The sequence below is a fragment of the Babylonia areolata genome, chromosome 27, assembly GCF_041734735.1.
Source record: "Babylonia areolata isolate BAREFJ2019XMU chromosome 27, ASM4173473v1, whole genome shotgun sequence".
In the NCBI taxonomy this organism is placed as follows: domain Eukaryota; kingdom Metazoa; phylum Mollusca; class Gastropoda; order Neogastropoda; family Buccinidae; genus Babylonia; species Babylonia areolata.
In genome coordinates this window covers 10720107-10747937 of record NC_134902.1, presented here as the reverse complement: position 1 = coordinate 10747937, position 27831 = coordinate 10720107, and the positions used below count along the sequence as shown (strand labels likewise).

Genomic DNA, 27831 nt, shown 5'->3' with positions numbered 1-27831 from the left:
AGCATGCACACCCCCAAAAATGGAGTATGGTTGCATACATGGCGGGATAAAAAAAAGGTTATACATGTAAAAGCCCACTCGTGTACATGTATATGAGTGAATGTGGGAGTTGCAGCCCACGAATGAAGAAGAAGAGACGAGGTTGAAAAAAAATTCGAGGGAGGGAAAAGAAATTAGTCTACATATGTGAATATGTGTGCATGCATGTGTGCGCGCGTGTGTATGTGTTACATATAGAAAATGATTGATTGTGTGTGTGTAAAAAAATATATGTATAAATCCTGATGCTGATGTAATACATGTATATGTGCAGGTGGGGGGTGGGGGGGAGATGTGGCAGAATTACATCTGGATGTACTTGAGAATCAAAAGTGGGCATCTCTTTGTGTCTTGTGTGTCTGCCTGAAAGGCCAAGCACATCTTTGTTGATTAATCTTCTACAGTGGTGGAAATAAAATTGCAATGCTGACATTACTGGCAATTTTTAAATGATACTAACAGTACATTCATACAGTGCTTTCAAACCTGTTAAAGCACTTTACAATAGCACGTCAGTCAGAAACACACACACACAACACAACCTGCTGGCTGTTTTTGCACCCCATGAGTCTGTTACTACCAAAACACCAAACCTTCCACTTTTCAACTCACTGTCCATCTTCTTCCCTCCCTCAACTCGGTGAAGAGTCATTGTGGCACCACACACAACTGTTCACCACATTCCTCCATGTATGTCGGCTGTGTCAAAGCCAAGGTCTCTGCAAGTGATTTTCCTGTCCATTCTGCTAAGTTGTCAGTCCACTGTTTTTTTCTGACTTGCCCACCATGTTCTTCCCTAAACAGTTCTTTGAAGGATTGTTTTTGCAAGGCTGTTCAGTGTAGTTACATGGCCATACCAGAATGTCTATCAGCATCATGTTTTAAAAAAAAATTAAAAATTTTTTTTTTAACCCAGTTCTGGTATATCTTCCATAGCTTCTTTGTGTGATGCAGCAAGTCTTACCACTGTTTTGGTCAATGATAACACTGTTTTGGTCAATGATTCCAGCGGAATGGATGTCGAGTCATGAGATTTTATTTTTTCAGTCTACTGACCTTTTCTTTGCCATGATAGTGGAGAAAACTGATGCAAATAGATTTTCTTTTATCTTCCCTATGATTAATGATTCTTGAAGACTGTATCTGCCCCTTTTGTTAAGGTCAGTGTGAGAATGTTTGAAAACTTGGTCAGTGTGTAAAACTTCTAACTTTTCTTCCAAAAATGACTTCCACACCATGACAGTCTCCACAAGTTAATGCACTCTGTGACCAACCTTTCTCAGATGTAGTAACAGTTTTCAAGACTGGGGGCTTTAAGCTTGTTGTTGTTTTTCCAGATGAACTGCACTGATGATTGCCAACACATGTCCTGCTCACACAGAGGCAAGCACACTAACGCTTCCTGCAGATTCTTTTGGTACACCAATGTGATGCACAAGTGGCAGGAACAAAATTTCACAAACAACACACGTAGTATGTGTGTACTCTGTGTGGGACAGAGTGTGGTTAAATTGAGATCTGTGTGATTTTACCAATGATTTGTATTTGAACCACTCCTTCCCCACCCTTTTCACTCTCTTCCTCTCAACAAAAACACTTTTATTCAAACAGGGAAATGAAACATGAGTTTATAATCCAATGGAAAAAAAAGGGCCATTCAGATTATGACTACTCACTAAAGAGCACAAAAGCAAGAAAATCATAATCTTTGACATACCTGTATTTGAAAAAAGCAACATTCTTTTCTAATTTTACAATCCATCCATCCTGTATCGTATCTGAGATACCATTAATCCATCCATAATATCTGAGACAAAATCCATCCATATCAGAGATGCTATCCATTACATCAGAAATACCTTATCAGAGAAGTAATCAATACTATCAGAAATACCATCAATTCATCTGGCATATCACAGACTTTACCCATCCATCCAGTACAACAGCAGACTGCAAAAGATACCCTGATCAAGAAGAGAGTTTCAGTACCATATTTCCACAACTTCCCACTTCTCTCTTGCTCTGTATTTTAAGCTTTGATACAAATAAAATCATTATGATCTCAGTTCTTCCTTATTGGTGAAATCTGTGTTTTTGAGGACAAAATTTGACCATCTCATTAACTTTGTGTCAATAAAACATGTATGCCAGAAAAATGTGATATATTCCCTGATTCTGTCAAACCTCTGCTGAGACTGTTCCAGAAATTCCCACCAACTATCAACACCAGCCACCCATTTACAATAAAATATAACACCACTGTTTCTCTTTCATCTGAGCGGTGCAGTTTAGGGATACTTTCCAAATTGTGAATAAAATCTTGACATCAATGGAAAGTGTCCTGTACTGAGGCAAATCCAGTCAGAGGACGGTCTTGGAATGGGTCACTCGAGTGACGCTTGCTGAACAAATGATCTCACACACGCACACACACATTTTACCCTTTGCAAAATGCGTGTCAATACATATCACCATCAAATAACAATCATTACACAAATATTGCTGAATAAAAAATGGAGACGTGAAAGAAAAAATCTCGGCCATCTCACAGCATATTAACTTAGGCAGGTGACAAATCCATTACCCCCCAAACTTATCAGCTTCTATTCCACCAGCCCCTCTGCCATTTTCACCTCAACTGTGAGAACTGTAAACAGAGAGGGTGTGGGTGTGTGTGTGTGTGTGTGTGTGAGGGGGGGGAGCTAGGGTAAGAGGGAGAACAGAATGTGTGAGGTCCCCAAAGTTCCCTTGTGTGTCATGTTCAGAATAAACAAATCCTTGCTTTAATTTGTCCTCCACTATTAGCCCACAGCAGACAGAACCAGTGATTAGTTAAACAGGCTATGGAAATCAATTGTTTTCTTTTAAACCTCATCACTGTCACCATATCCCTCACTATCTAAACAATCCATAAATATAAAGATTTCTTTTGAAAGCAGACAACTTGCTGACAAATATGAAACTGAAGATTTTCGATCTTCAAACTTTTCTTCTTCTGTTCTCACTTCTCCCCACCCCACCACCAATGGAAAGGACTGAAAGTAAATAAAATATGTACAGTCTTTCAAAACATCTCAAACACCAAAGCAAAATCCATCACCCATGTGTATCCATGATCACTTGATCACCATGTGGAAAAACAGCAAAGCACACTATTCTACTGTCAGCCCACGGCACACTCAGCAAAGTCAATCAACAGACCTTGAAGCATCTCCACACTTCATAATCCAATGGCACAATAGATTTTTTTTTTAAAGCACATTTACTTGTTCTTTGTTGCTGCACCAATTCCAGAATTAGTACCACCCACAATAGATGATACAAAAACATCATTTCTTAACATTCTAAACTTAGTACCAACCCACGATCTTTGATACAAAACCGTGTTCTTTACATTCAAAGCTTATTCTGCATTTTTTTTATTTTTTTTTTTACCAACCCTTGTTTTCTTGGAAGCACAATTTCTTTCTCTTTAAAGCACTCCAACTCAGCCAAAACCTGTGGGGTGGGTGAGGCACTGGAATTGACCTTCATAAATTTACAAAGGAAGTTTGAGGCATGGAACCAACACCCACAGAGCACCAAGCACATGAAAACACACCTTTGTAAACATACAAACATGAATGTGTATATTCATACACACACAGCATGACCAGTACATAGAGAAAAAGAGAAAATCAAATGGTCAGGTTATTTACATAAAGTAACAAGTCTGCACAGCATGTGTAGTGACAGACTGTGAAACAATATTCTGTGAAGACATGGACAGTGAAATGATCTGAGTTGGGCTAAATGTCAAATATCTCAGTATAAAAAAGCACACATTCGGATCATTGTTTTACTTTCTCTTAAAATGTCTGTCAATAATATTCTAGTCCAATGGAAAGTATCATTTACATTAAATTCTAAAACTGACATTTTGAAAGGATTTAAGTTTAATATTTCTCACAATTTAGCATTGTCAAGGATTTACGATTTGTAATTTTTAAAGAAAAACATCATCAGGATATGCAAAAGCTTGTCCAGAGGGCTGCAGAACTGAATCCCTGAGTGCATTCCAATATGAGGTTTTACTTAATCCAATGATATTACAAAGAAAGCTTTAAAAATTGCTCAGATGTCATGCACTGAATAATGCAAAAGTTTTACAATTTCAGGATTTTTCACAGTTCTATTTTAAAACTGATGTGTTCGAACAGCTGCAAGTCAGATAGCTTGACATGTCTAATTCAATTATGCATAAGGAGCAACAGCTAATCACTTTGTTATTATTAGCACCCCCCTCACGATGCTTTCAAAATGGTGGACGATGAACCACAACCTTACCTTACCTTAGTGGCTGGAAACGGTAGTGTATTCCAGCAACAACAACAACAAAGAGAATTTGCCATCAAAGATGCTGCAGAAGATCTAAAAGTCACTGACAACAATGAATTGAGTACTAGGTGTGCAAAATCTTCTCAGATGGTTTACCTGATGTGACTGAATGTTAGAATAATGATTTGCAGAGAGGAGGAAGGTGGGGGTAGCTGAAGAGCCAGATGCAGCCAGCAGAGAGAAAGCGGAGCAGGTGGTGAATATAGCTCTGTGGTTGACCTAGAGTTGATCTCAAATAAAAACCATCCACTTACTCGGGGCAGGGATAGATGCAGAACGTGATAAAGGGTGGTAAACAGTTTCGTGTAAGTTGTGAATTACATGTCCAGCATGGTTTTAGAAAAGCACACTTGCATTGATCAAACAGCTATTGTCTGCAGGTGAAATCATGAACAATGCTCATCCCCCATTCCCCTGCAGTGAGGGCCAACTGGGTCTCTGTTGAACTTCTGATACTGTCTGAAAGTAAACACGAAGTGTGTGGACGAGGCGCAGGCAGGAGTTACAACTCAAGGACATGATATACAATTACTGTGTTAAATGAACTTCTAACCATCAGAATTTGATAGCCTGTTCATTTCAGATAAGTATGGGTTATGTATATTTTATTGCAGTAGTTTACATGCTAGAATGTGTTGTTAATAATTATTAACCTTCACAACCTAAAACCACCCGGCAAATAGGAAGCACAATTCAAAATAATGCTCAGCACTGAAAAGGTTAAGTATAATCAAAGTGGACAACTTTTGAAACAAAAATAAACTCAGGGCAGCTGTAGTTTAAATAACCGCAAAGCTCAGATTTTGAATGTGACAAATGTGAGCATGTAACGTAGGGTTAAGACGGACTCTGGCACAGGCAATGTTGATGTTATCACCATTCAGAATGACTTGGTTGAACTCAGGACGAACACATCACTTAAATATCCAAAGTTGAGACAGCACCACTGATGAGAAGACAAACATCTAGTTTTTCAGGTAACAGACTCAGTGTCCAACAAGAGTACTGAAAGGCTACTTATTATAATTCACTTTCAAGTCATTTTCTTCAAACACTATTTAATCAGTCCAAAATAACTTCAGCCTCTTTGTTGAAACATAGTTCAACAGACTATAATACAAACAGCTGATACTGGTATGTTGTTGGGTGTACTTGGAATATATATATATATATATATATTTTTTTTTTTTTTTTTTTAATTTTTAACCATCGCTGTTTACTACCAAAAAAAAAAGGACTCATCAATTACATACATATTTTTAGTATTTTAGTACTGCTGCTACTGTGCAAGATCATAAGAAAGAAGAGACTAAAATAAAGTATGCTTTCCCGATTGCATTAAAATTGCAAAATATACCAGGGAAAAACCATCTGATATCAATCAACAGAAATATAAAGTTATTCATACTACTACCAGCAGATGATCAAAACAAGAGTGGAACTATGCTATCATATCCACAACTATTTCAACCATGCTGTCAGGCTGAAAAGTGAAGATCAAAAGAGCGCCACTGTAAAAGACAAGCAGACACATTGTCATGACATGTCGACTTAAGATGTTGTCATCAGATCTTGACAGCAGACGACAGGAGATGTTGACATCAACAACTTTCAGCCTTCTGCACCACCGTCATTGTGTAGCCACTGTTGTCTGCACAAACGAAAGAAGCCCTGATAACACAACCACCTTGGTGAAACAAACACATCTCCATCCATATGTATCCACTGGAACAGTCTGCACAACACGGCAGTCATCACTCTTTACTTCACAAAGCTATTATTACTCCCAAACTTATCAGCTAAACCACGATCAGACCCATCAAGTTATAGACCTATATCCTTAACATCACACATTTGGCATGCCAGATTACTGTTTGAGCTAAAGAACATTGGATTACGTGGCAATGTATACAGGTATATAAAATCTCTTCTGACAGAAAGATGCATCACCACTAAAGTTGGGCAATCATTGTCGTCTTCAAGATCAATTAACATGAGTATTCCGCAAGGACCTATATTTTCCCCACTTTTGTTCAACATAATTTTATATGATTTGCCAAAATATTTGTCAAAATCTATTAATCTTGCCCAATAAGCTGATAATATAGCAGTTTGGTTGAACGTACATTTGCGAAAGAAAACAGGCTTCTGTTATATCAATCACATTAATTTACATCAATCAGAACTTGAAAAATTAAATATTTATTTGAAAGATAATGGATTACAGTTTTCAACTGAAAAGACACGCGATATTTTTTTCAATAATGGTGCTGCCCCCCCCAAAATTACCAACTTTTCATCTTGATGGAAAAGAACTTTTCTACAAATCTGAGGTCAAATTCCTTGGTGTTTATTTTATTCCTAGGCTAAATTGGAAGAAACATCTAGGAAACATGACATCAAAAGCAATGAAAAGCTTAAGTTTTCCTAAAGTCATCAGTAAACAGCTTTGGGGTCAAGATTCAAAAACACTTATTCATCTTGCTACTGCACGGGTAAGATCTAGATTGACGTATGGACAGAAGGTATTTTTCTCTGCTCAAAATGCTTACTTTAAAAAATTGCAAAGCGTAGACAGCAAAGCCTTAAAGTTAGCTTCTACCTCTTAATGAATCAAGAAAGGTAGCATTGGCAAAATATGCAATCAGAGCAAATGCTACAGAAATTCTGTAAAAACAGATAAATATACAGTCTGACAATTTTTTTTCAAAACGATCCAAACAGAACAGAAATATAGAAACTATTTCTACGTAAGTGTTTGATACTATTAATCAATCAAATATTTCTCCAATTATAAGCTCTTCACCAGCTCCATTATGGGAATTTACTGGAGCAGCTATTACTAGTATGACATTAAAAAAGATGAAAATCCCAATATTCTAGCATCTCAGGTATCACACCTGTCTGAAACATGCCCCCACCAGTTAAAAATATATAAAAATGGTTCTGTTTTAGAAAATCGGTTTGCTGGTTCTGGATAAACAATTCATGCTTTGAAAATTGAAAAGTCATATCATACTGGAAAGGGCTTCTCAATTTTTACTGCTGAATAATTGCCATTTTTATGGCATTAACATATCTAATTGATCTGCCCCTAAACTTGATTAATGTTTTATCTTGTGTTGATTCAAAATCAGTTCTGCAGTCTATCAAATCAGGTTGTACAAACATTAATTATAAAGGTTATTTTCTTCCTAAAATTATGTTTAAGTAACATACTTACCATGACCCACTAGTGCAGACTCCGGCAGGGGTCTGATTCCTGTCCTTTGCAAACTACTACCCACCTATGCAGAGAAAACGAAAGTAGCTACGGCCGATAACCTCCCTAAGTAGGTTACCTCCCCTGTACATTCCTGACTAGCGCCCTCTTTTTACGGCAATTTGCCGCAACCAGCGCAGCATCAGGGAGAACAGAAAGCGGGGAGGAACGGGAGGGTCTTAAATGTGGGTCACGGTAAGTATGTTACTTAAACGTAATTTTAGGAAGAAAATTTCCTTTTAATTACACATACTTAACTGTGACCCACTAGTGCAGAATTGCATGACAAGGTGGAGGGCTCATCCGTTTTATTGTCAGTGCGCTGCGATGGCCTGTTGCATGACCACCGCAGAGGCAATGCCTCTTGAGCCAACATCCCCAAAAGCGATAGATGTCCCTCAAGTAGAATTCAATCAAGGTAGCAGGGTTTTTCCAGCAAGCAGCCTCCATGTCTTGTAGCCATGCTTTGTGGGCAAAGGCAAGGGAAGAGGACCATGCTCTGACTTTGTGAGCTGTGGCTGAAGGGGGTTGCACTAAGGGGTCTGAGTTTGAGTGGGTGAGCTAGCGACACCACTCGCCAGGGGCGATGGGGCTCAGAGATAGGGTGTACTGTGTCATCTAAGGATATTGGTGCATGCAAAGAAGACTGAGGCCCACAGCTGTGTTGTGGGAGAGGTCTGTGGACCACAGCTGTGCTGATAAATGTAGCGCAAAGAGAATCGGGTCAGTGTGTTGAATCCACACTTTATTGAGAGCCCTTCCAATCAAAGGAAGGGAAGGAAACACGTACCCTATAGGGTTGTCTCACTTGAGCGTGGTAGAGCGTCAATGCAAGGAGGTGCACGTGTGGCTTGATCTGATGATTCCACATTGGTTGTGGGCCGAAAGTGGAAGTGATATATGTGTTTGAAGGAAACTGTGGCATGAGACAGAGGTAGCCCACCATGTTGGGCTTGCCTTTGGTGTGACAGCCAGAACTGTAGAGCTCCTCCATGCGAGCTGACAGGTGATGGGCGCCCACCCCGCCACTTTTTTGTCGCTGCCAAAAAACAGCACTGGCATGTTGCCTATGCATGGAATGGCAGACATTTGGCAACAAGAGACTTGAGGTCCCTGGTGTCTCTGGGGCAAGGCTGTGTAATTGCCCAGGCGGATACCATCACAAATGGGCATACAAAAGGCTTGGTGGCTTCTCTACCCAAGTGTGGCATGTTGGAGCAACCTGCAGAATGTTGTCGGCAGTCAATGGCTGGGTTGGATCAGGCTGTGGGAGTGCACTTCATGTGCCCGCAGGTCACTGAGTCTCATTCTGTGGTGGAATTCCTAATGAAAGAGGGTTTCCATGGGGAAAATTTTTGCTGAAGGTACTTTAGTGAGAAAGGGGACCAGATCCGTGACAGGCCTCTGGCTGTGTCTGGTGCGCACTAAGTCTGGGATGGAGCCGGGCGGGGGCAGGGAGAAAAGTGGCTCCAAATGTGTTGTACTGGCCATTTACATCAAATCACTGATCTGACATATATTTACAGTATGGCCAACAGCAAAGTGAGAGCTGTATTATCAGTGGTTTCTTAATTGCAAAGGGAAATTGTTTGCAGCTTAGTCTTTCATGAAGGACTATGTCTCTCAAACTATAAGTCAAATTGCACTGGGACTTAGTGCTGTAGCCTTGGGGGCTAACTAGCCTTTGGGATCCGTCCCAATGATGAGTCCTAAGGCCCTCTTGATCGAGGGAGCGGGGATGCAACTTGGGCAAAACACTCTCTACTAGAAATTGTATAATCGAATTCCAGCCCGGATAGTCAGGACAGCAGTTGCCTCCTCTGCTGTTCTGATGGTCATTGTCGTACACGACTGATTATCATATACTGGTCCTAGGAGGATACCAATCAGCATGGGTAAATCAGGAAACAGCTGCTGTGTGCTTGAGGGATGAAGGTGTCCACCATGCAGGTTCTGCTGAAATGTCAGGAAGCCGGAAGGATGTGACAGGGTCTTGTGGTGCAGCCATGTGTCTGAAAGACATGGTGCTTGCTTCCAAAGTGACAACAGTCATCCTCTGACAGGCCCTTGACTGAAGACTGGGGCTCCATGATGGGATAGCCTGTCAAGGCTAGAAACCCCTGGAAGTGTCTCATTGGAAAGACAGTGCTGGAGAAAGAATGCCCATCTGTAACCACAGCAGTGGTTGTGTGTTGAGGCTGAAAGGATCAGGCAGGGAAGACCAAGTGCAGAAAGTGCTTTCCAACACCAATTGTTTGAGACGTTGATGCTGGATCTCTGTTCAAGCAAGGTGATGGGGCGAACTGATGTGCTTGAATGCGGCATCTGCAGTGCTGGTATGATTGGGCAGAAAGGTACGCCCCTGTGGCTAATGGACGGTTTGTTGTGCTCTGTGAGGCGCATCCGTCCTTGTCAATATGCCATTCTCCCGAGTATAGAGGAAAACAATTATTACCCAGGCCTTCTGCTACTAGTGAGGAGTGGAAGAGACGGAATTAGGGTGATTGTCTCCTGCCCAGTGGGCAGTTTTTGGGCCTGCTAAAACTTGGAAGGCAAAGACAGACACCCCTTCATGGGAGGGCTTGCTAGGATGTAGGGCCTGTGTGGAGCTGTTGTCACAACCACAGTGGTGCAAACCAAGGGTTGTTGTAGGCAAGGGAGGTAAGAAGGGATGCCTTACAAACTGGCGAGGAATGAAGGGCATGTGTGTCTGGAGTGGCACCCCTAAGTTGGACTGCTTCATCCCTCCTTGTACCAAGTTAGGGCATCTCTAGCCCTGTGGGTGAGGAGGGAGTGTGTGTAGGTCCCTTGGGGCCAGCTACAGCAGAGATGTGGATGTGGCCAGGAGCATATGTTCAAGCTTGCGCAAGACAGTTGTGTCTCTGTATGTGGTAGTCCTCCAAAATGGAGTGAGGAAACTCTATGCTAAGATGTGTACAAATATGTACATAGGATGTATGTCGACTTGACTGAGAGAAGATGTCAGGGAATGTGACCATGCCTATAGATCAATGCGCGAAAAAGAACACATGCACAAGCATATATGTAGCAAACATGGATATGCTCAAGTAAATGGGAATGTGAACTGAAAAAGTAATGCAAAATGTCTAATAGATATGTACATACACATGTGAAGATTGTGCCTGTATGTAAACGCACAGTCCTGAGCCTCATGTACAGAAGTGTGCAAAAAAAAATATACGCATATATTGTTGAGATAGAAAATCTCAATGTATAGAGATAGAAGTGTAACGGTACCTGTCGATATGGAGAATGTATGAACATATCGCCGAAACGCACGCACATATGTAGAAATATCAAGATATGTGCGTGCATGGATTTATGCGTGTCCCCCCCCCCCCCTCCCCCACCTTTTTTTATTTTACTTTTTTTTTTTTTTTTTTTTTAAAGAATACATCATTAACAATAACAAATGTATTATTGTTTCTGTTTTATTTCACTGTTATTGTGTATGTAAAGGAAAGAATGGTAAGTGGAATGGTTCCTTGCAGAGCAATATATGTCTGCAATTGCCTGAGAAACAGAGGAAGGAAAATAGAGGTTGTCAGTAGCTGATAGGAGCTGCTGCATAAAGCCCTCAGGTGGACAGCAAGGTCCAATGAGAATGCAAAAGAACATCGCTAGTGGTCAGTAAAGGGGGCTGGAGTGACTTGCTGTGTAAGTGCAAGGGAACTACCCAAGTTTCAAAAGCGGAGTTGCCTCCCTTGGTGCCCCAAAATCGGCGAAGCAGGAGGCCTCTGTAGCATATATCCCTTTTGTTATGCTTCCGCGCTGTAGGGGGAGGAATATAATGTCGCGTGTGGGAGTCCGTGGTTCGATGCCACCATAACCGACACGGGTGAAGTGGGCCGCAAGGGAGGTAATAATAATGTCCCTTGGTGCCGTGGTCAATGCTGAGAGGAGATGCAATTTGGTGTTGCATGTCCCCCTAGCGAATCACCTTCCTCCCTAAGTAGAGGGAGGGCTTCCCCGTCCGAATCGGTCGCCACTGGACGTGAGACAGTTGAGGGCATGCCACGTGACGGAGCCGCAATCTGTGGCCGCGAGCGTCATGTAACGTAGACAGTATGAGATGCTGATTGTCAGTTGGGGCTTGTGTCTGAGCCACCACTGGTTGGGTAACAGCAGAGTCTAGTAGAGGGAACTGCCACCGCCGAGGTTGGAGGGACTGTGCATGCACCCGTGGTGTGGGGTAATGCCGGTGCAAGGGAGGTAATCGCGGCGCTCACTGGTGGGGGCACCGAAGTGGGGGTTGCCTCCTTTGAATTTGAAAATCAGAGCGAGAGGGTGGGTGCATGTGCGTGTCCCCTATTGGGTCACCTTCCTCCCAACCTAGAGGGAGGGCTTCCCTACCCGAAATGGTCCGGGTGTGGACTCGAGACAGTCGGGGCATGCCGCGTGAGTGGCGCATGATCTGTGGCCACGGCCTTGCTCACGGATGTATGAGATATATATATATAGCGGACCACATGTGAAGTGGAGAATGTTAAGTCTGTGTTGGATTCCCTGAGAGGGAGCACACTCGTTCCTTGAAATTGTGGGCATGGAGAAAGAGAGGAGAGCGACTCGCACACTGCCGACTGGCAGGGCCAAGAAAACGCACAGCACGTTGAGACTGATCGCGAATCGATTGAATGAAGAGAAACACCACCATTGACCTGAATATGATGAAACAAACCCTGAGAAGCCGCCAGAGAAGGCGTAGGAGGTGGTGGAGGTATGGAGTCGACTGGAGGGAGCGGAGGCAGTGGAGGAGGTGGAGGGTTAGTGTTGCAGACGAAGCCTAAGGTTGAGGGCCCAGTGTCAGATCACATCCTGTCGATATGAAGGCCCTTAGGCCTGTAAGGCCTATTGCCCACTGAAAATGGGGGGAAGTGAGAGCCCCCATAATTGTATTGAGAGATTTGTATAATGTAATAGTGCGCAAGGCTTATTAATGACGCAAGGCTTAATTGCTGTCCCAAATACTGTACCTGTACCTATATGTAGAGGCCCTTACGATTGAGATTGCACCATAATTTTAGCTTGACTGGCCAAACGAGCTAAGTAAGTTTGTGACCTGATACAAGTCTTCGTCAGATACAAAACATGAGTGTCAAAGAATCGATAGACAGGCAGAAATACGAAAAAAAAACTTAGCCGTATAAAGAGCACAGGATCAGGAGTCAAGATGGCTGCCAGAAAAAGAGGGCGCTAGTCAGGGATGTACAGGGGAGGTAACCTACTTTGGGATATCGACCGTAGCTACTTCTATTTTCTCCACATATGTGGGTAGTAGTTTGCACAGGACAGGAATTATATCCTTGCCGGAGTTTGCACTAGTGGGTCACGGTTAAGTATGTGTAATTAAACATCATTTTTGAAATAAGATTTTTGACTCACTGTATTCAAATGAGAGGAACTAATATTCAAATGTGTTGGATTCCCTCTAACGAACCTGCAGATCATCTTGCAAAACTTGGGGCTAAAAACGCTCTAAATGCAATTGAACTTCCTCATCATTTATCATCATCTGAAATGTGTAATACTGTTGAAAGAAATAAGCTAAATTCCTTTACATCTTTTAAGTTAAGACTTCTGCCTTATCAAATGCTAAAAGAACTGGCAGGGCTGTTAAGAGCATGGCATTTAGGTTATTACAAAATGTCCCATACACAAAATACTGTGAAAAAAAATGCATTTGCAACAGCAGAGCACATTTTAACCTGCTGTTTAGAAATGAAACCTTTTTTTGCCTCCATAAATTACTGAGCACATGTTACCAGTATAAATGTTTTTTTTTGGGGGGGAGAAAAAGTTATGTATTTCAAAATGTTCTAGCTAGTTATGTGTTAAATAGTCCAGTTGGTTGTTTATTGTCGGTCCCCACATCATCCTCTTTTCAAATAATAATCTATAGAAGTACTGCATACAATATCTGATTATTGATTCATTTTCTGTCCTTATCCCACTTCCCCGAACCCCCCCTCTCACGCACACCCTTCCAATTGTTATTCTTTCTCTAAACACTGACACCCACCGTCTCCATTTTACATTTTGTACTCTATTTTTTCCACATTCTGTTCTCTCTCTCTCTTTCTTCCTTCCTCAGTCCTCTCCCCCCCTACCCCCTTCCACCTCATTCGCCCCCTTTTCAGTTGACCAGTTCTTCCCCTGCCATTGATTTTCAGAAATGGTGATTTCTAAGTAATAATGATAATAATAATTGTGATAGAAATAATACTAATACTAATAATATCATGATAATAATATCATTATTTCAGTCTAATATCATCATCTTAGATGAACAGACCATAAATAAATAAACAATGACGTCTTTACTTCACAACTGACAATCACATTGACTCACATCTGCCAATTCGACTCTCCGTCACTTTTTCCTCTTGAACTCATTGCTTTCATATATATAAAAAAAAAAAATCAATTACACACAAGAAGTACATAAAAAGTAGTAATTGCCTTTCATCTTCAAACTAAAATGACCTCAGTTCACCATGGCTCAGCAGTCGAGGGATTCAGTGTTTTTGGAGCCGAGTTAGATCCTCGCTGGCGTAACAATGACTCCAGGGAGCACAGTCCGATACTTACCAACAACACACATGATTTTATTCTTCCTAAGGCTTTCACTTCTGACTGCAGATACATCCACAATGTAGGGGTAACTGCATAATCAGGTGTCCAGCCACTCATTTGCATAACCTTATCTCCCTTGCAAATGGCAACTGCCTTAATGAGTGAGTGTACAAAGCAATTTCTCAGCACGTTTTGGCTCGTTTTTGATGGGTTTTTTGGGGGTTTGTTTTTTTTTTGTTTTTTTTTGCATTTTATAAAGCAAAAAGCTGTTGAGTGTGTCAACATGGCTGCCAGAATGTACAGTACAGAAGAGGAGGCTACAATTTTGTTTGATTTTCTGCATGTCAACAATAGCAACTACGAAAACATGATAGAAAATGAAAGTGATGTTGTTGATCAACTGAAGTGATTCTGGTTGTCCTGATGATGATTACATGCCACAAGCTACATCAACAGGAAGCGGGCAGGGTCATGTCAGAAGTGAGTATAGAAAAAACCCAATTTTTTAGCATGAAACCTTCGTTTGGGGGTTTTCATTTACGATTAAACCCTCCAGATGAATGTTTCAAGCTGAACTATTGTTTACAGTGAGCTTTTCTGTTGTAATATTGTGTGATTGTGTTTGAGGGTGTTGGGGTGGGAGGGTGTGTGGGTGTGTGTATGTGAGTGGTTATGTACAGTGTTTATATTCAACACAACATGATAGTGCAGGAAACAACATGACCTCACTTGGTTGTTGTGTCTAAAACATTTGCTAATATTTTACCATCATTTCCACCTGAAAAATAAAATATACTTGATTTTTCTTCTTTTATTTCCATAAAATATTCTGTGGATTTCGTTTTCTTTCTAAAAATTTGAGATATCTTCTGATTGGGAGTTGGAAGTTATCTCATCCTGTCAACACTGAAGTTATGATAACTGTATTCTCCATTCATTTTCCTTCCAGAAAACTTATACTTTTACATACTTTTGAAAATAATTAAAATTTTTGTGAGTTTTTTGGGGTTTTTTTTGTTTTGTTTTTTTTGTTTGCTAGAGGTTGCTGATTATTTTGCAAAAATCAGAAATAGTTTAAGAAGCGAAAGGGTTCAAGTAAAGGGGGAGAAAAGTAACTTCATTCTGAGAACAGTCCAATACTCACTAACAACACACATGATTTTATTCCTCTGAAAGTAAAGGCGGAGAAAAGTAACCTAATTCCGGAAGCAGTCTGCCACTTACCCACAGCACACATGATTTCATTTCTCTTGGTGCGGAGGCGGAGGAAGGTGAGTTCGTTCTGGTTGTCAAGGTTCTTGATGACCCTGCAGGCCTGGTCGATCAGACCGCGCACCAGAGCCGCGATCTGAATGGTGTCTAACTTGTCCATGTTGGACCTGATGGGGATACCTGACAGACACAGCACACCGCTCCATTTCAATTTAGCATCTTTCCACTTTGTGATATTAGACAGGAAAAACAACAACAAAAAAACAACAGTTAGAGAGGATGGGGGAGTGGGGGGGCGCGGGGGGTGGAATGGGACAGAGGATGGATTGGGAAAGGTGGTTGAGGAAAATACACATGTAAACATCTCTGTGTGTGCATGTATGTGTATGTGTGCATGTGTGCATACCATGATATGCGTGTGTGAGTTTGGGAGCATGTAAGTTGTGTGTGTGTGTGTGTGTGTGTGTGTGTGTGTGTGTGTGTGTATCTGTGTGTATATATATATAAGTGTGCTTGCATGTGTGCTTATGTTTCTGTTGTGCTTACTGCGGGAACTGTGCAAGTTCAGAATATTCTGAGTGTGGAAGTGGGGCCAATGGGAGGGGATGCATGGGTGAAGAGGGTGCATGTGTATGTGTGTTTATGTGTATGCACATCAGCATGTAAGAGAGACAGACAGACAGAGTGTGTGTGCGTGTGTGTATGTGTGTACATGTGTCTGTGGTGAATGGATTTGTCAACAAACTGACACCTTGAAACTGAAACTGATGACAGTGTTAAACCCCAAGAAAGATGACCCTCTCCTGCACCATACAAGCTTTGGATCCCACAAGTCCAACATGAATACATGTCTATGTGTATCCAAGTCAGCTCACCTTCCTGATTCAGAATCAGCACCCCCTCCACTCCCTTCATGTTCTGGATCTTCTTGCAGGTCTCCTCAACATCAGCCTGCACACCAGGTTTCCATCATTGTCAGTGCTGTCAGTGTCAGTGTTAAAAACACTGTCACACACACAGACACAGACACACATAAACATACACATACCTGTACACACCACAGATATGCATGTACACACACACACACACACACACACACACACACACACACACACACACACACACACATTCTGAAGTGAGGTGATCAGTGTCAATAAAGTGTAAAAATACCACCAGCTGCCATGGCAAAGTGGTTAGCATCGTGGACTAACAGCTGAGAGGACACTGGTTTGATTCACAGCATGAGGTGGGTTTTTTGGCACACTGCTGGTTCCCACAGTTAAATGTGCTATGGGCTTAAACATGGAGACTGGGATCTCACAGTTGAGTATCATCCAATTCACTGATGCATCTTTGGGTATGTTATTTCATTTCTATTTATTACTATTATTATTGTAATTATTATCATTATTTTATTTCTATTTATTACTATTATTATTATCTTCTTTTTTTTCTCAAGGCCTGACTAAGCACATTGGGTTATGCTGCTGGTCAGGCATCTGCTTGGCAGATGTGGTGTAGCGTATGGATTTGTCTGAATGCAGTGACACCTCCTTAAGCTACTGATACTGGTTCTGAGACTGGGTATGTTGCTCTAATTTCCTAACCAACACTGCATGTGTCTTCTCTTTCGGGCCTGGTTGATGCCAGGACATCATCATGACAGGAAGCATAGAGTTCAGCCTTGTCACACAGTCCAAAACCTCCGTAGCAACTTGTCATCAATACCATCCTCATTCATCATCATTATAATTTTTTTTGAAATGGTGACCTCAATTATGATCCCCCTCTACTTCCATGCTTGGGATGAATTCTGTCAAGGTTTTCGTTTTCAGCAGATTCATGCGAGGGGCTGTCGTTGGGGGACGTGGTGACGGTCTCCACACTGGGAGAACGGTCACTCAGTCTGGCTCCATGACTAAGCTGTTATTTTCATCAGTAGGGGCCTTAGTAGGTGGTGTCCCAAGAATGTTAAATCGAACAGGTACTACTGAACACTACTGAAGTAACTCAGTGGCAGTGTAGGGTCTCCTCTGGTGTGTGTCCTCTTGACGATCTAACAATGATGGCTCCCTGGGAACTGCCAAAACTGGGGACCATGACAGCCAAACCCAGGTGTGGGTGTGGATGGGGGATTCTCAATTAGCGACATGGGAGGAATGACACTGAAACTGCGCAGATGATCAGACAGTACACTGAAAATGGAAGAAATGACTGTTGTTTTGATACCAAATGACACTGAATGGAAGCTGACCCAGGTTTCTGGTAATTCAGACCCTGAGGGAACACCTTCTCACAGTTTTAATTTTGTTATGAATTCATAACATCCCTTGTGTGTATATATATAGTCTTCTATAATTTCAAATGTGTTTACATTTCTTTCTGAGAACACTTTAAACTCAAGCTAAATTCATATACAATTTAGAAGATTTCATGCACACACACACACACACACGCACACGCACACACAAAGCACAAAAGCAAAAATAAATACAGAACTAAGAAACATAAACTCGAATATAACACCTTCGTATCTTGATTTTCCAATTTCCACAAAAGAGATAATCAACGCATCCAGAAACTTACACAACAAAAAAACGCCTGGAAAAGACGGGATTACAAACGAAATCATAAAGGCTAGCCTACCGGAAACAACAGAAATACTAAAACTGTTATTTCAGTCTGTCCTTAACTCAGGCACGTTCCCAGATATGTGGAAAAAAGGAATTAGCATACCAATTTACAAATCGGGAGACCAATTAAACCCAACCAATTATCGAGGAATAACTCTAAACAACTCACTCAGTAATCTTTTTTGTCAAATATTAAACAATCGAATAACAAACTACCTCGAAGACAATAATTTACTATCAAAAGAGCAAGCAGGCTTTCGAAAATCACACAAGACCTCGGACCACATATTCATACTTAAAAAGATAATTGACGATACTTTAAGAAAAAGAATGAATCGCCTTTATTGCTGTTTTGTTGATTTTCAGAAAGCATTTGACAGGGTCTGGCATCACGCTCTAATGCTAAAAATGTATCAAATCGGTATAAATGGAAATTGCTTTAGAGTTATTCAAAGCATGTATGAAAATGCCACAGTTTGCACAAGAACTGATACGGGATTTTCTTCTGAAATACCCATATTGAAGGGGGTACTACAAGGGAACACACTCAGTCCCACTTTATTTAATATATTTATTAATGATCTCCCGAAATGTCTGGGCGTTACTGACTCACCATCCATAGACCTTGACAAAAGTGATAGTGTTTCATGTTTACTATATGCTGATGACCTAGTAATTTTGTCCACGACAAAGATAGGATTACAAAGGAAACTAGATAAACTCAATCTGTATTGTGAAAACTGGGATCTAAAAATTAACATAGATAAAACTAAAGTAATAGTTTTCACACACACCGATCCCAAAGTGCCAGTTATTTTCACAATAGGCAATGATATAATCCCGACAACTGATCAATACAAGTACTTGGGTATATTATTTCACAAAACTGGAACGTTCTCATTTGCCCAAGAGCATCTAGCCAAACAGGCATTAAAAGCAGCACACTCCCTCCGACGAATCGTTAAAAAGCAAGATATTCGTTTGGATATTGTGCTGCAGCTTTTTGATTCACTTGTTTTACCTATATTATCATATGGATCCGATATTTGGTTCCCATGGGCTGAAACAAAAACTACCAATTCATTCAATACAGGAATGACAGATTTCTTTAGAAATTGTATTTCTTCGAAACATTCACATGAACAAATGCATATAAAATTTTGCAAACTGCTTCTAGGGGTACATTCTAAAGCAATGAATCTGCCAACTCTAGCCGAACTGGGCAGATTTCCAGTTGGAATTCATATTGCTTGCAGAGTTCTTGACCACTGGACTCATATTCTGGATGCACATAATGATAGCCATATCAAAAAGGTCTATATGTCGATGATGAACCAACCAGACACAATTGAAAATCCATGGATACAATTTGTAAAGAATATTCTTCACAATGTAGGATTAGGTCATGTTTGGAACAATCAGTCGACATTTAGTAACAGCAGGCTTAAATTTACATTACGCCAACAACTAAGAAATAGATATGTACAATTCTGGAAACAGACAAAAACTGAATACAGTAGATTAGATTTCTACAACAAAATTAAAAGAAACGATTATCAAATTGAGAATTATCTAACTGATAAAATCGATCCTGCTCACAAACAAGCTCTTTGTCAACTCAGAATAAGCGCACATTATTTAAACATCGAACGAGGAAGATATGCAAACATTCCCAGAGAAGAGAGGTTATGTGCTATATGTGAAGTTGTTGAAGATGAATTGCATTTCTTAGATTCGTGTATCTTATTTCATAATTTGCGAAGCCATCTAATCACTACTATACAGCAGTATGATCATCAATCAAATGTGATCTCTAGAAACATACAAAACAATATACTAAAACCAAGTGATTTATTCACCTGCGATGACTGTCAAAAAACACTTGCCAACTATGTATTTCAGTGCATGCGTATTAGATGACCGTTTATTTCTTTGTTCCCTTTGTTCTTTGTTGTGTCTATTAATCCTTCGGGATTTTATGACAATAAATGAAGTCAAGTCAAGTCAAGTCAAGTCAAGTCAAGTCACACACAAAAGTTCTTGATACTTTCATGACACTGAAAAAAGTGTGCATGTTACTGTTATCAACCATTTTAAATCAGCACATGTCAGCACACACCTCTTTTCCTATCTGGATCATACACCTTCATCTTGGCAGGCTCTTCCACACATTTTGATTAATTCAAAGCTTGACATAAAATCAAGCATAAAGCAAAATGTACTGATAGAAGTGGACTTACAGAAGTTCAATCTTGGCACACAACTGATAGGTTTGGATCAGTTCCTGGTGTGCTGATTAAGCAGTTTGGCGATTTACAGGCACCCCTATCACTTTTTGTCCTGGACATTCCATCATTATCTTCAACAAAACAATTCACACATAATCTGCACTGTTGTAATGCAACCTTTATGATGTTCTTAAATGTTGTTAGGACCCAGCCCTGACTCATACCCCTGGTCATAACTGAATATGGGGTCAAAGCCAAAGTGAGAACATGCCATGTTGTGGTGCCATTATCTGCTCCAGAAAACCTTCGAAGGAAGAGAGAGAGAAAGGAATATCATCTCATCGGAAAGAGAATTACTTTATCCGTTTGATTATTTGTTTATTTCTACAATGTCATTGTACAGTGAAAGAAAATTTGTGTTTTCTTCTTCTTCTTCTTATTGTGTATAATGTGTGTGTGTGTGTGTGTGTGTGTGTGTGTGTGTGTGTGTGTGTGCGCGCACACTTTTCTGTTCATGTAGGCATAACCATCTGAGACGACGGAGAAGTTTTAAAAGTGATTAACAAAGAAAAAACACATCAATTATTCTAAACTGAAATATGTTGTGCCCTGCAAGGAATATGTATTTACATTAAATATGCTTGCATGCACGTGCTCGCTTGTGTGCGTGCGCACAATGTGTATGGGGGGCTGGGCTCTCTGTATGTATATGTCTGTGTCTGCATAAATGCCATGTTTTGAGTGCATATTTGTGCTCTATGTACAAACAAATGTGTGTATGCAGGGATGCACTTGCAATTTCTTGAGCTAATGGTTTCTTCACAATTCTCTGCCACTTTCAGAATTCCTCACAAACAACCTGAACGACTGAAACAATGACTTGTGAAGATGCGGAGAGAGAGAGAATGTCAATACTAATCATTTAATTGCATGTAGGCCACAGGCATAATTACAATTGCATTGGGATTTGGTGGGGATGAGGACGAAGTAGTGGTAACAATATCTTCATTGTACACTCCAATATAAATAACAATAATCTTATCATAGCATCTAGTTTCATGCAACAAACAGTCCCCAGGGTAGGTTATAAGTTGTAACAAATTCACTTCTGCCAATAATCGAAGCTAATGCACTAAACAATATTTAATGTTTTTTGCCGGATCTTAACTGAATGGAAGATATATTTTGCTACTGATCAAGACAAGTTTGTACATACCATTCAAAAGAGTGTCCATGCGAACATTGATAAATGAACCTTGGAATTTTCTTCTGAAATCAGCATACAATGGGCAAACATAGATAAGATGGTATTCATCCTCGTTAACTTTTTTACAAAGTGGACAAAATGCCCATGTCCAAAACCATCTTGTATGGGTCTATACAAATCATATCTTTCCCTTTCCCTAACAGATGCTGTCCATTCTTGTAATTACATGTCAATCAGACATTGCTTGAACTGGTGATCCCTGTAACCCAATATTTTTTACCCTTTGCATCCAGGTTTGATAACGTAAGATACAGATAGTAGATACAGATGCAGAATACTTTATTATCTCAAGATGAGAAATTCTTGCGTGGTGTACGCTTCACAAACAATGCATGGTATGAACACACAAAGGGAGTAGAATGCTCAGATGCCAAGTTAATGTGGGACCTCACACCCACTGATCACAGAAGTCATTCAATATCAGCGTAAATGCATAAATGTATAAAAGAAAATATGCTTAACAGTTAACTGATAAGTTAAGAAAAGAATCACATAAAATAATCACTAAAAGAAAATATGCTTAACAGTTAATTGATAAGTTAATTTAAGAATCACATAAAATAATCACAGTCACACACATGCATAAATAAATATCATACAAAACTAAAACACAGACATGTGTACATGGTTAAAACCAAGCTATTTAACAGTATTTAAAATCCAATACAAAATGTAAAGTACACACATATGTACACATGCGTACACACGCTATTCATTTGTTGAGTAATAAAAATGTGTCAGTTGGTAAGGATGTAGTACATTACACCATGTTAAACCATTTGCCAGAAAACTGGATAATTATATTACATACATTATTTCAAAAGTGCTGGGAATGTAGACAAATCCCGGAGGTACGGAAAACTTCCATTGTAACTCCTGTATTAAAACAGAGTAAACCCTGAACAGAAGCTTCGAGCTATAGACCTATTTTGGTTACCTCCCACGTTGGTAAAGTCATGGAGAAAACTGTAAATATTAGAATGGTATATTACTGTGACAAAAATAACATTCCGTCAGCTCAAACTGGATTCTGGAAAGGAAGATTACAACTGATCATCTGACCCATCTCACTACCCAAATTAAAAAAACAGTTTTCTAAGCGAAAAAGTATCTTGCGTCCTTCTTCGATCTTACTAAAGCTTATGACCAAGTATGGAATAGCAGACTGTTATTTAAGCTGAAACAAATTGGTCTGTTGGGTCATGTTTATGACTATGTTAAATCCTTTTTAAGTGGGGAGATATATAGTGGCAAAAGTGGGAGTAACTTTATCAACCTCCAGGCCTATAAACATGGGAATCCCGCAGGGTTCCATTATTTCTCCATTGTTGTTCAACATTATGCTTTATGATTTACACACATTTTTCATCATCTACCAAGCTGGCTCAATATGCTATTGCTATATGGATTCAGACATCCTTGAGGAAAAGGACAAGCCTACATTACATCAATTATGTAGAGACACATTTTCAAGATGAACTCGATAGACTGAGTAGCTATATGCACTCTAATGGTTTTGAGTTTTCTGTAGAAAAAACACATTTGATCCTCTTTAATAATGGTTATAATCCCAGCAAACTACCACAATTTTTTTGGGGAGGACATGAAATATTTTTCAAGTCGGAAATAAAATTTCTTGGGATCCTATTTACTTCAAAACTAAATTGGAAGAAACACATTGATTCAATAGTGACTAAAGCAGTTAAAAGTTTAAATTTCTTAAAAAATTGTATGTCACTCTCCTTGGGGACAAGACTCCAAAATTCTTCTTTACATTTAGCGACATCTCTCGTCAGATCAAGATTGACCTACGGTCAAGAAATCATCTTTTCTGTTCCGCCGACGTTTCTAAAGAAGCTGCAAATAATTGACAGTAAAGCTGTGAAACTGGCTTTAGGGGTCCCTGTGCATACTAAGACCTCAGAAGCCTATAAGCTTGTGGGTATTCTACCACTGGACGACTCTTTTTGTGCTCTCCTCTTCTCGCTGTTCAAAGAGTTGGCTGACATAGTTCCAGTGTGCTCTTCTGAGCTTTCTCTGCACCTCTCTTCTAAAGGCATGCATCTGTATTCTTAGGTCTTCAGAGCCGTTCTTCATCTTGTACACCTTGTCTCTTTTCCGTATGAGACGTCTCAGGTCGGCAGTTAACCATGGGGGCTTCAGTTTTGGTTTCGACAGTTTATGAGGAATATTGGTCTTGATGCTGGAATGTAAGCTATCCTTGAAAGTGGTCCAAAGTTCCTCTACCAGGGTGTCTGTGTCTGCCTCCAGCAGCTTTGTGTGAAAGTCACCCATGTCACTCCTCATGCCACCCCAGTTGGCTTTCTGGTACAGAGGAATTTGTCTCTGGGGTTGATGTCCCAATGTCACTTTTGTCTGAAACTCACACAATACAATGTCATGATCTGACAGGCCAGGTTCACATTTACTCTTGGGATCAAGTGGGGGGTGTTTGTCAGTACCAGGTCAAGGGTGTTCTCCAGGCGTGTTGGCTCTTGAACAACTTGCTCCATGCCTACATCGTTCAGGAGATCTGCAAAGTGTGTGTGGAGCTCAACATACTTGGTGCCTTTTTCCAGTGTCATACTACTCCACTCCCAGCCTGGGAAGCTGAAATCCCCTGCAACGAGAATGTTTGCCTTAGTGTGTCTGGCGCACCTCAGTGATACTTCAAAGTGCCGAAGACTCTCTGCATCCCTTTTATCTGGTCGGTAGTATGCACCCACATATAGGGTCGGTCTCTCGTTTGTGTGGATCTTGATCCAAACTATCTCACACTTTGTTTCCAACTCCGGTGCTTGGGCACTCTTCAGCGATTCCCTGAATGCCACCAACACACCTCCACCCTCTCTGTTTCTGTCTGTTCTATAAAGTCTGTACTGGTCAGGAAAAACTTCACTGTCCTTTACATCACTGTCCATCCAGGTTTCTGTTCGATTACGATGTCAGGTTTAGTACTTTCGATGAGACTGAGGATCTCAGCTCGTTTGCCAACTGCGGAGTGAAAGTTAATATTCAACACCCTGAGGGGTTATCTTGCTTATCTTGCCTACTTGCCTGTGTGGGTGTGGAAGCATGCATTGGTTTGAACTCGGAACTCGCATGTGGGACAGACAGAGTGGTATCTGACAGTGAATTCCATTCTGAGTGCTCAACTCCATACAGGTCATAAGCAGTGGTGCTGTAGTTTGGTTTCCCGCAGAGGAAGCAGTGCCATGAAACCTCACTCGAATTCAAACGGCTGTACAATTTGGTGCCAATATTCTCAAATAAAGCGTGAAACCAGTGCCCACACGACTCACACGCAGCTCCCCTTTGGTCCCATCTAACCTCCAAGTCACAAGTTCCACAAGGGTAATGTGAAGATTCATTGGTTTGATCACTGACCTCAGGTCTGTTCTCAGTGTTCTGTGAAGTTTGGGATGAAGTGTCGCTCATGGTGATGCTTTCCCTAAATGCTGATTGGTGTGGCAGTGTACAGTGTACAAGCACTATTAGAGCTAGAAGCACTGGTATTGGTTTTGTGGGGCTACAATACATTGTCAAGGGTATTAGGCATCACTGGGGCGATGTAAAATTTCTGGATTCTCTGTAGATAATACTTTAGCACTGCGTATAGACTGGTCAGGAGCTGTGAAGTATGACGATCGCAAAAACGAAAATAGCTCCCTCTCTGGCCTCAGTTCCTGCCTCTTCTGCTCTGGTTGTTCATGTTGGCGATTTTGTTGCTGTGGAGCATCAAGAACAATATAAATCTATGTACCTGCCTTGTATTGACAATACAAGCTCGTATCTCAACAACATCTGCGTCGATCAAGAAGTTCAATGGCCGCCATGGTAGTAGTGGCGACAAACTCACTCACCAGCATTGAACGTTGCTACACAGTCTTTCTTACGGGTAGGGATACAATTTTGGGTAAATGCAGTGACGAAATGGTCTAATAACTTTAAAACACCCAGTTATTGAATTTGGGAATACAACTTTGCTAGGAAAACAACGAATTTTGAAGGAAAAATTGCAGGTGATCGGAGATGACAGTGACCACCTCGCGCACGCGCCCTTCCTCCAGGCCAAACAACACGGCTGCATGGCTTTAGTTGCGCAGCGATAGGTTTTGTCCACCATTATAAGTCCATGGGTCAAATCTGAGCCCCACACCGACGATGCTGATACTACTACTACTTATTATTATATATTTAATTTGAGAGGAAACAGAATTTCTTATTCACCTTAATCGAAACTGAACAATACCCACAAGTATGTGAATTATGCACAATACCCACATTGTATATGTTTGTTAAACTACTCAAGGCCTGACCTGTGTGTTGGGTTAATGCAAATGTCAGGCATCTGCTCTTTTTTTTCCAAGCAGTTGTGTGGTATAGTAAATAATTTTATGATTCAGTCCTCGAGCTCTGACACCTCCATGAAACATAAACTTTACACACTACTTGTCACACTCAAGACTCCAGTCTGCCTTTCACCGTGATTATTCCACAAACCTGTAGCTACAGTTTTTTCCCACCTCTGGGGGGGGGGGGGGGGGGATACACAAGAAAACCGTGTAAACTCCTTCAACGTAGCTGTTAGCAACCAATGTTAGAACCACTGCATTCCGACCCACAATTATTATTTGTAACTTTCACAATCATAAAATCAAGTTATCAGCAAGTGTTCCATTCGAAATGCAGTATTGCGAATTCCAGTGATGGACAGTGAGGTACACTGTAAGTTAACTCACTACTCACCATATTTGTGGAGTGACAAGATAATGTTTTCACGTCTCCGCTTGTTGCTACAGGAATGGAGGAGTCTTCTTCACTGACAACCAAGACATCACTTCCGGTAACAGGAGGCGCACGTTAATGGTGTCTTTTTGCTCAGAACTGGCTCGAATGAAGTTGTGTTCAATGCCGATTTGATTGAAAGTATGTCACACGCGGATTTAATGTGGTCCTGCAACAGTCCCGAAAAATATCGACATTCGACCCGAGTGCACTGGATGGAACACCAACACACATACAAAATGATTTATTATTGTGCATGATTGTCGGGGGCAGGTTGCCTGAACCCCCTTTGTGTGTATACGCACGCAGAAGATCAAATTCGCACGTCAAAGATCTTGTTACCAATGTCCGTGTTCGGTGGGTTATGGAGACACGAAAATACCCAGTATGCATGAACCACGACAGAGTCATCGGCAAGTCGATGTTGGTCGTGTAACGGAAAGAAGAAAAAGAAGCAGATGATTGCCGGGGGCAGTCGGCACCTGCGGAGGCGGAAGTTACTCGGCAAAGCTCGACACTGGCATTTCTGGATCTGGACAAGGGTTGTTGACAACGGGTTGGGGAGCGGAAGGGGGGGAGAGGGGGTGCGCACAGGAGTAGGACCCTAGTGGTGTTGCCTGGGGCCAGCAGACTGGATGTCATCGTCAGACTTTATTCCACTGTATCTGCTGTTGTTCTAATAGAGAAGTTCCTACATTGTTAGGTGTTTGATGGTGACACTACAATACATCTGCTGTTGTTTGCTACTGACCGTTTGACGATGTTTTGCGCGACACAGTCCTTGTAGCATCTGGGCCACATTAGTTTGTTCTGAATCGTTTAATATTAGCGATGCTAACAAAGACGTTGTACCACTGCATGACCAGCATAAACAGAATATCAACAGGGATAGTTTGGCCAACTACCTCTGGTTTACAAAATCACCAACAGCTGAAGTCGACACTGAGCCCCCCACCCCCACCCCCCCTCAACCTCCTCCCCCCCTCGCCTTGTCAAAGCACTGCATGGCAGAATCCGTTCAATACTTTTCCAGTTCAGACAGTAGGTATACTTCACCAGTACATGCACATTAGAATTAAGCTTTTCCCCAAGAGTTGTTCGGTCCGGAATTTGATGATTGCCGCAGCAGCAGCAGGGATTCCCACCTTGTCACATTTAAAGGTGTGTGTGTTGGCCGGAGAAAAAGAAGACTGAATTAGGAATGATCGGGAGAAGAAAGAACACGAAGACAGAGAGAGAGAGGGGGGGGGGGGGGAGGAGGAGGGGTTGTTCTTGTGAATATTTGACTGACTGAAGAAGGGGATAGCTGGATAGGTTCGCATTATTTCAGGCTCCTCCTCTCTCTCTCTCTCTCTAAGTTAGGCACACACACACACACACACACACACGTTACGTGACGTACATTCACACACACAAACAAAACAAAAAACA

General features: G+C 41.1%; 1 protein-coding gene across 1 annotated transcript; it reads right to left on the bottom strand.

Moving 5' to 3' along the window:
• Window positions 1-1651: 1651 nt before the first annotated feature.
• LOC143301633 (dynein light chain roadblock-type 1-like) lies at window positions 1652-26701 on the bottom strand. Its single transcript, XM_076616057.1, has 4 exons — window positions 26362-26701; window positions 16360-16435; window positions 15497-15664; window positions 1652-6067 (listed from the first exon to the last, which is right to left on the bottom strand). The coding sequence occupies exons 1-4, from the start codon at window positions 26362-26364 to the stop codon at window positions 6018-6020; spliced, it is 297 nt and encodes a 98-aa protein (XP_076472172.1). The 5' UTR covers window positions 26365-26701; the 3' UTR covers window positions 1652-6017.
• Between the last annotated feature and the right edge of the window lie 1130 nt (window positions 26702-27831).

Excerpts from the sequence above, each read along its gene's own strand:
- LOC143301633 (XM_076616057.1), bottom strand. Across the intron at positions 15,665-16,359 it reads GCTGATTCTGAATCAGGAAG|GTATCCCCATCAGGTCCAAC; the intron begins GTGAGCTGACTT and ends TGTGTCTGTCAG. Across the intron at positions 6,068-15,496 it reads TGAAATCATGTGTGCTGTGG|ACAACAGTGGCTACACAATG; the intron begins GTAAGTGGCAGA and ends TCGTTTGTGCAG.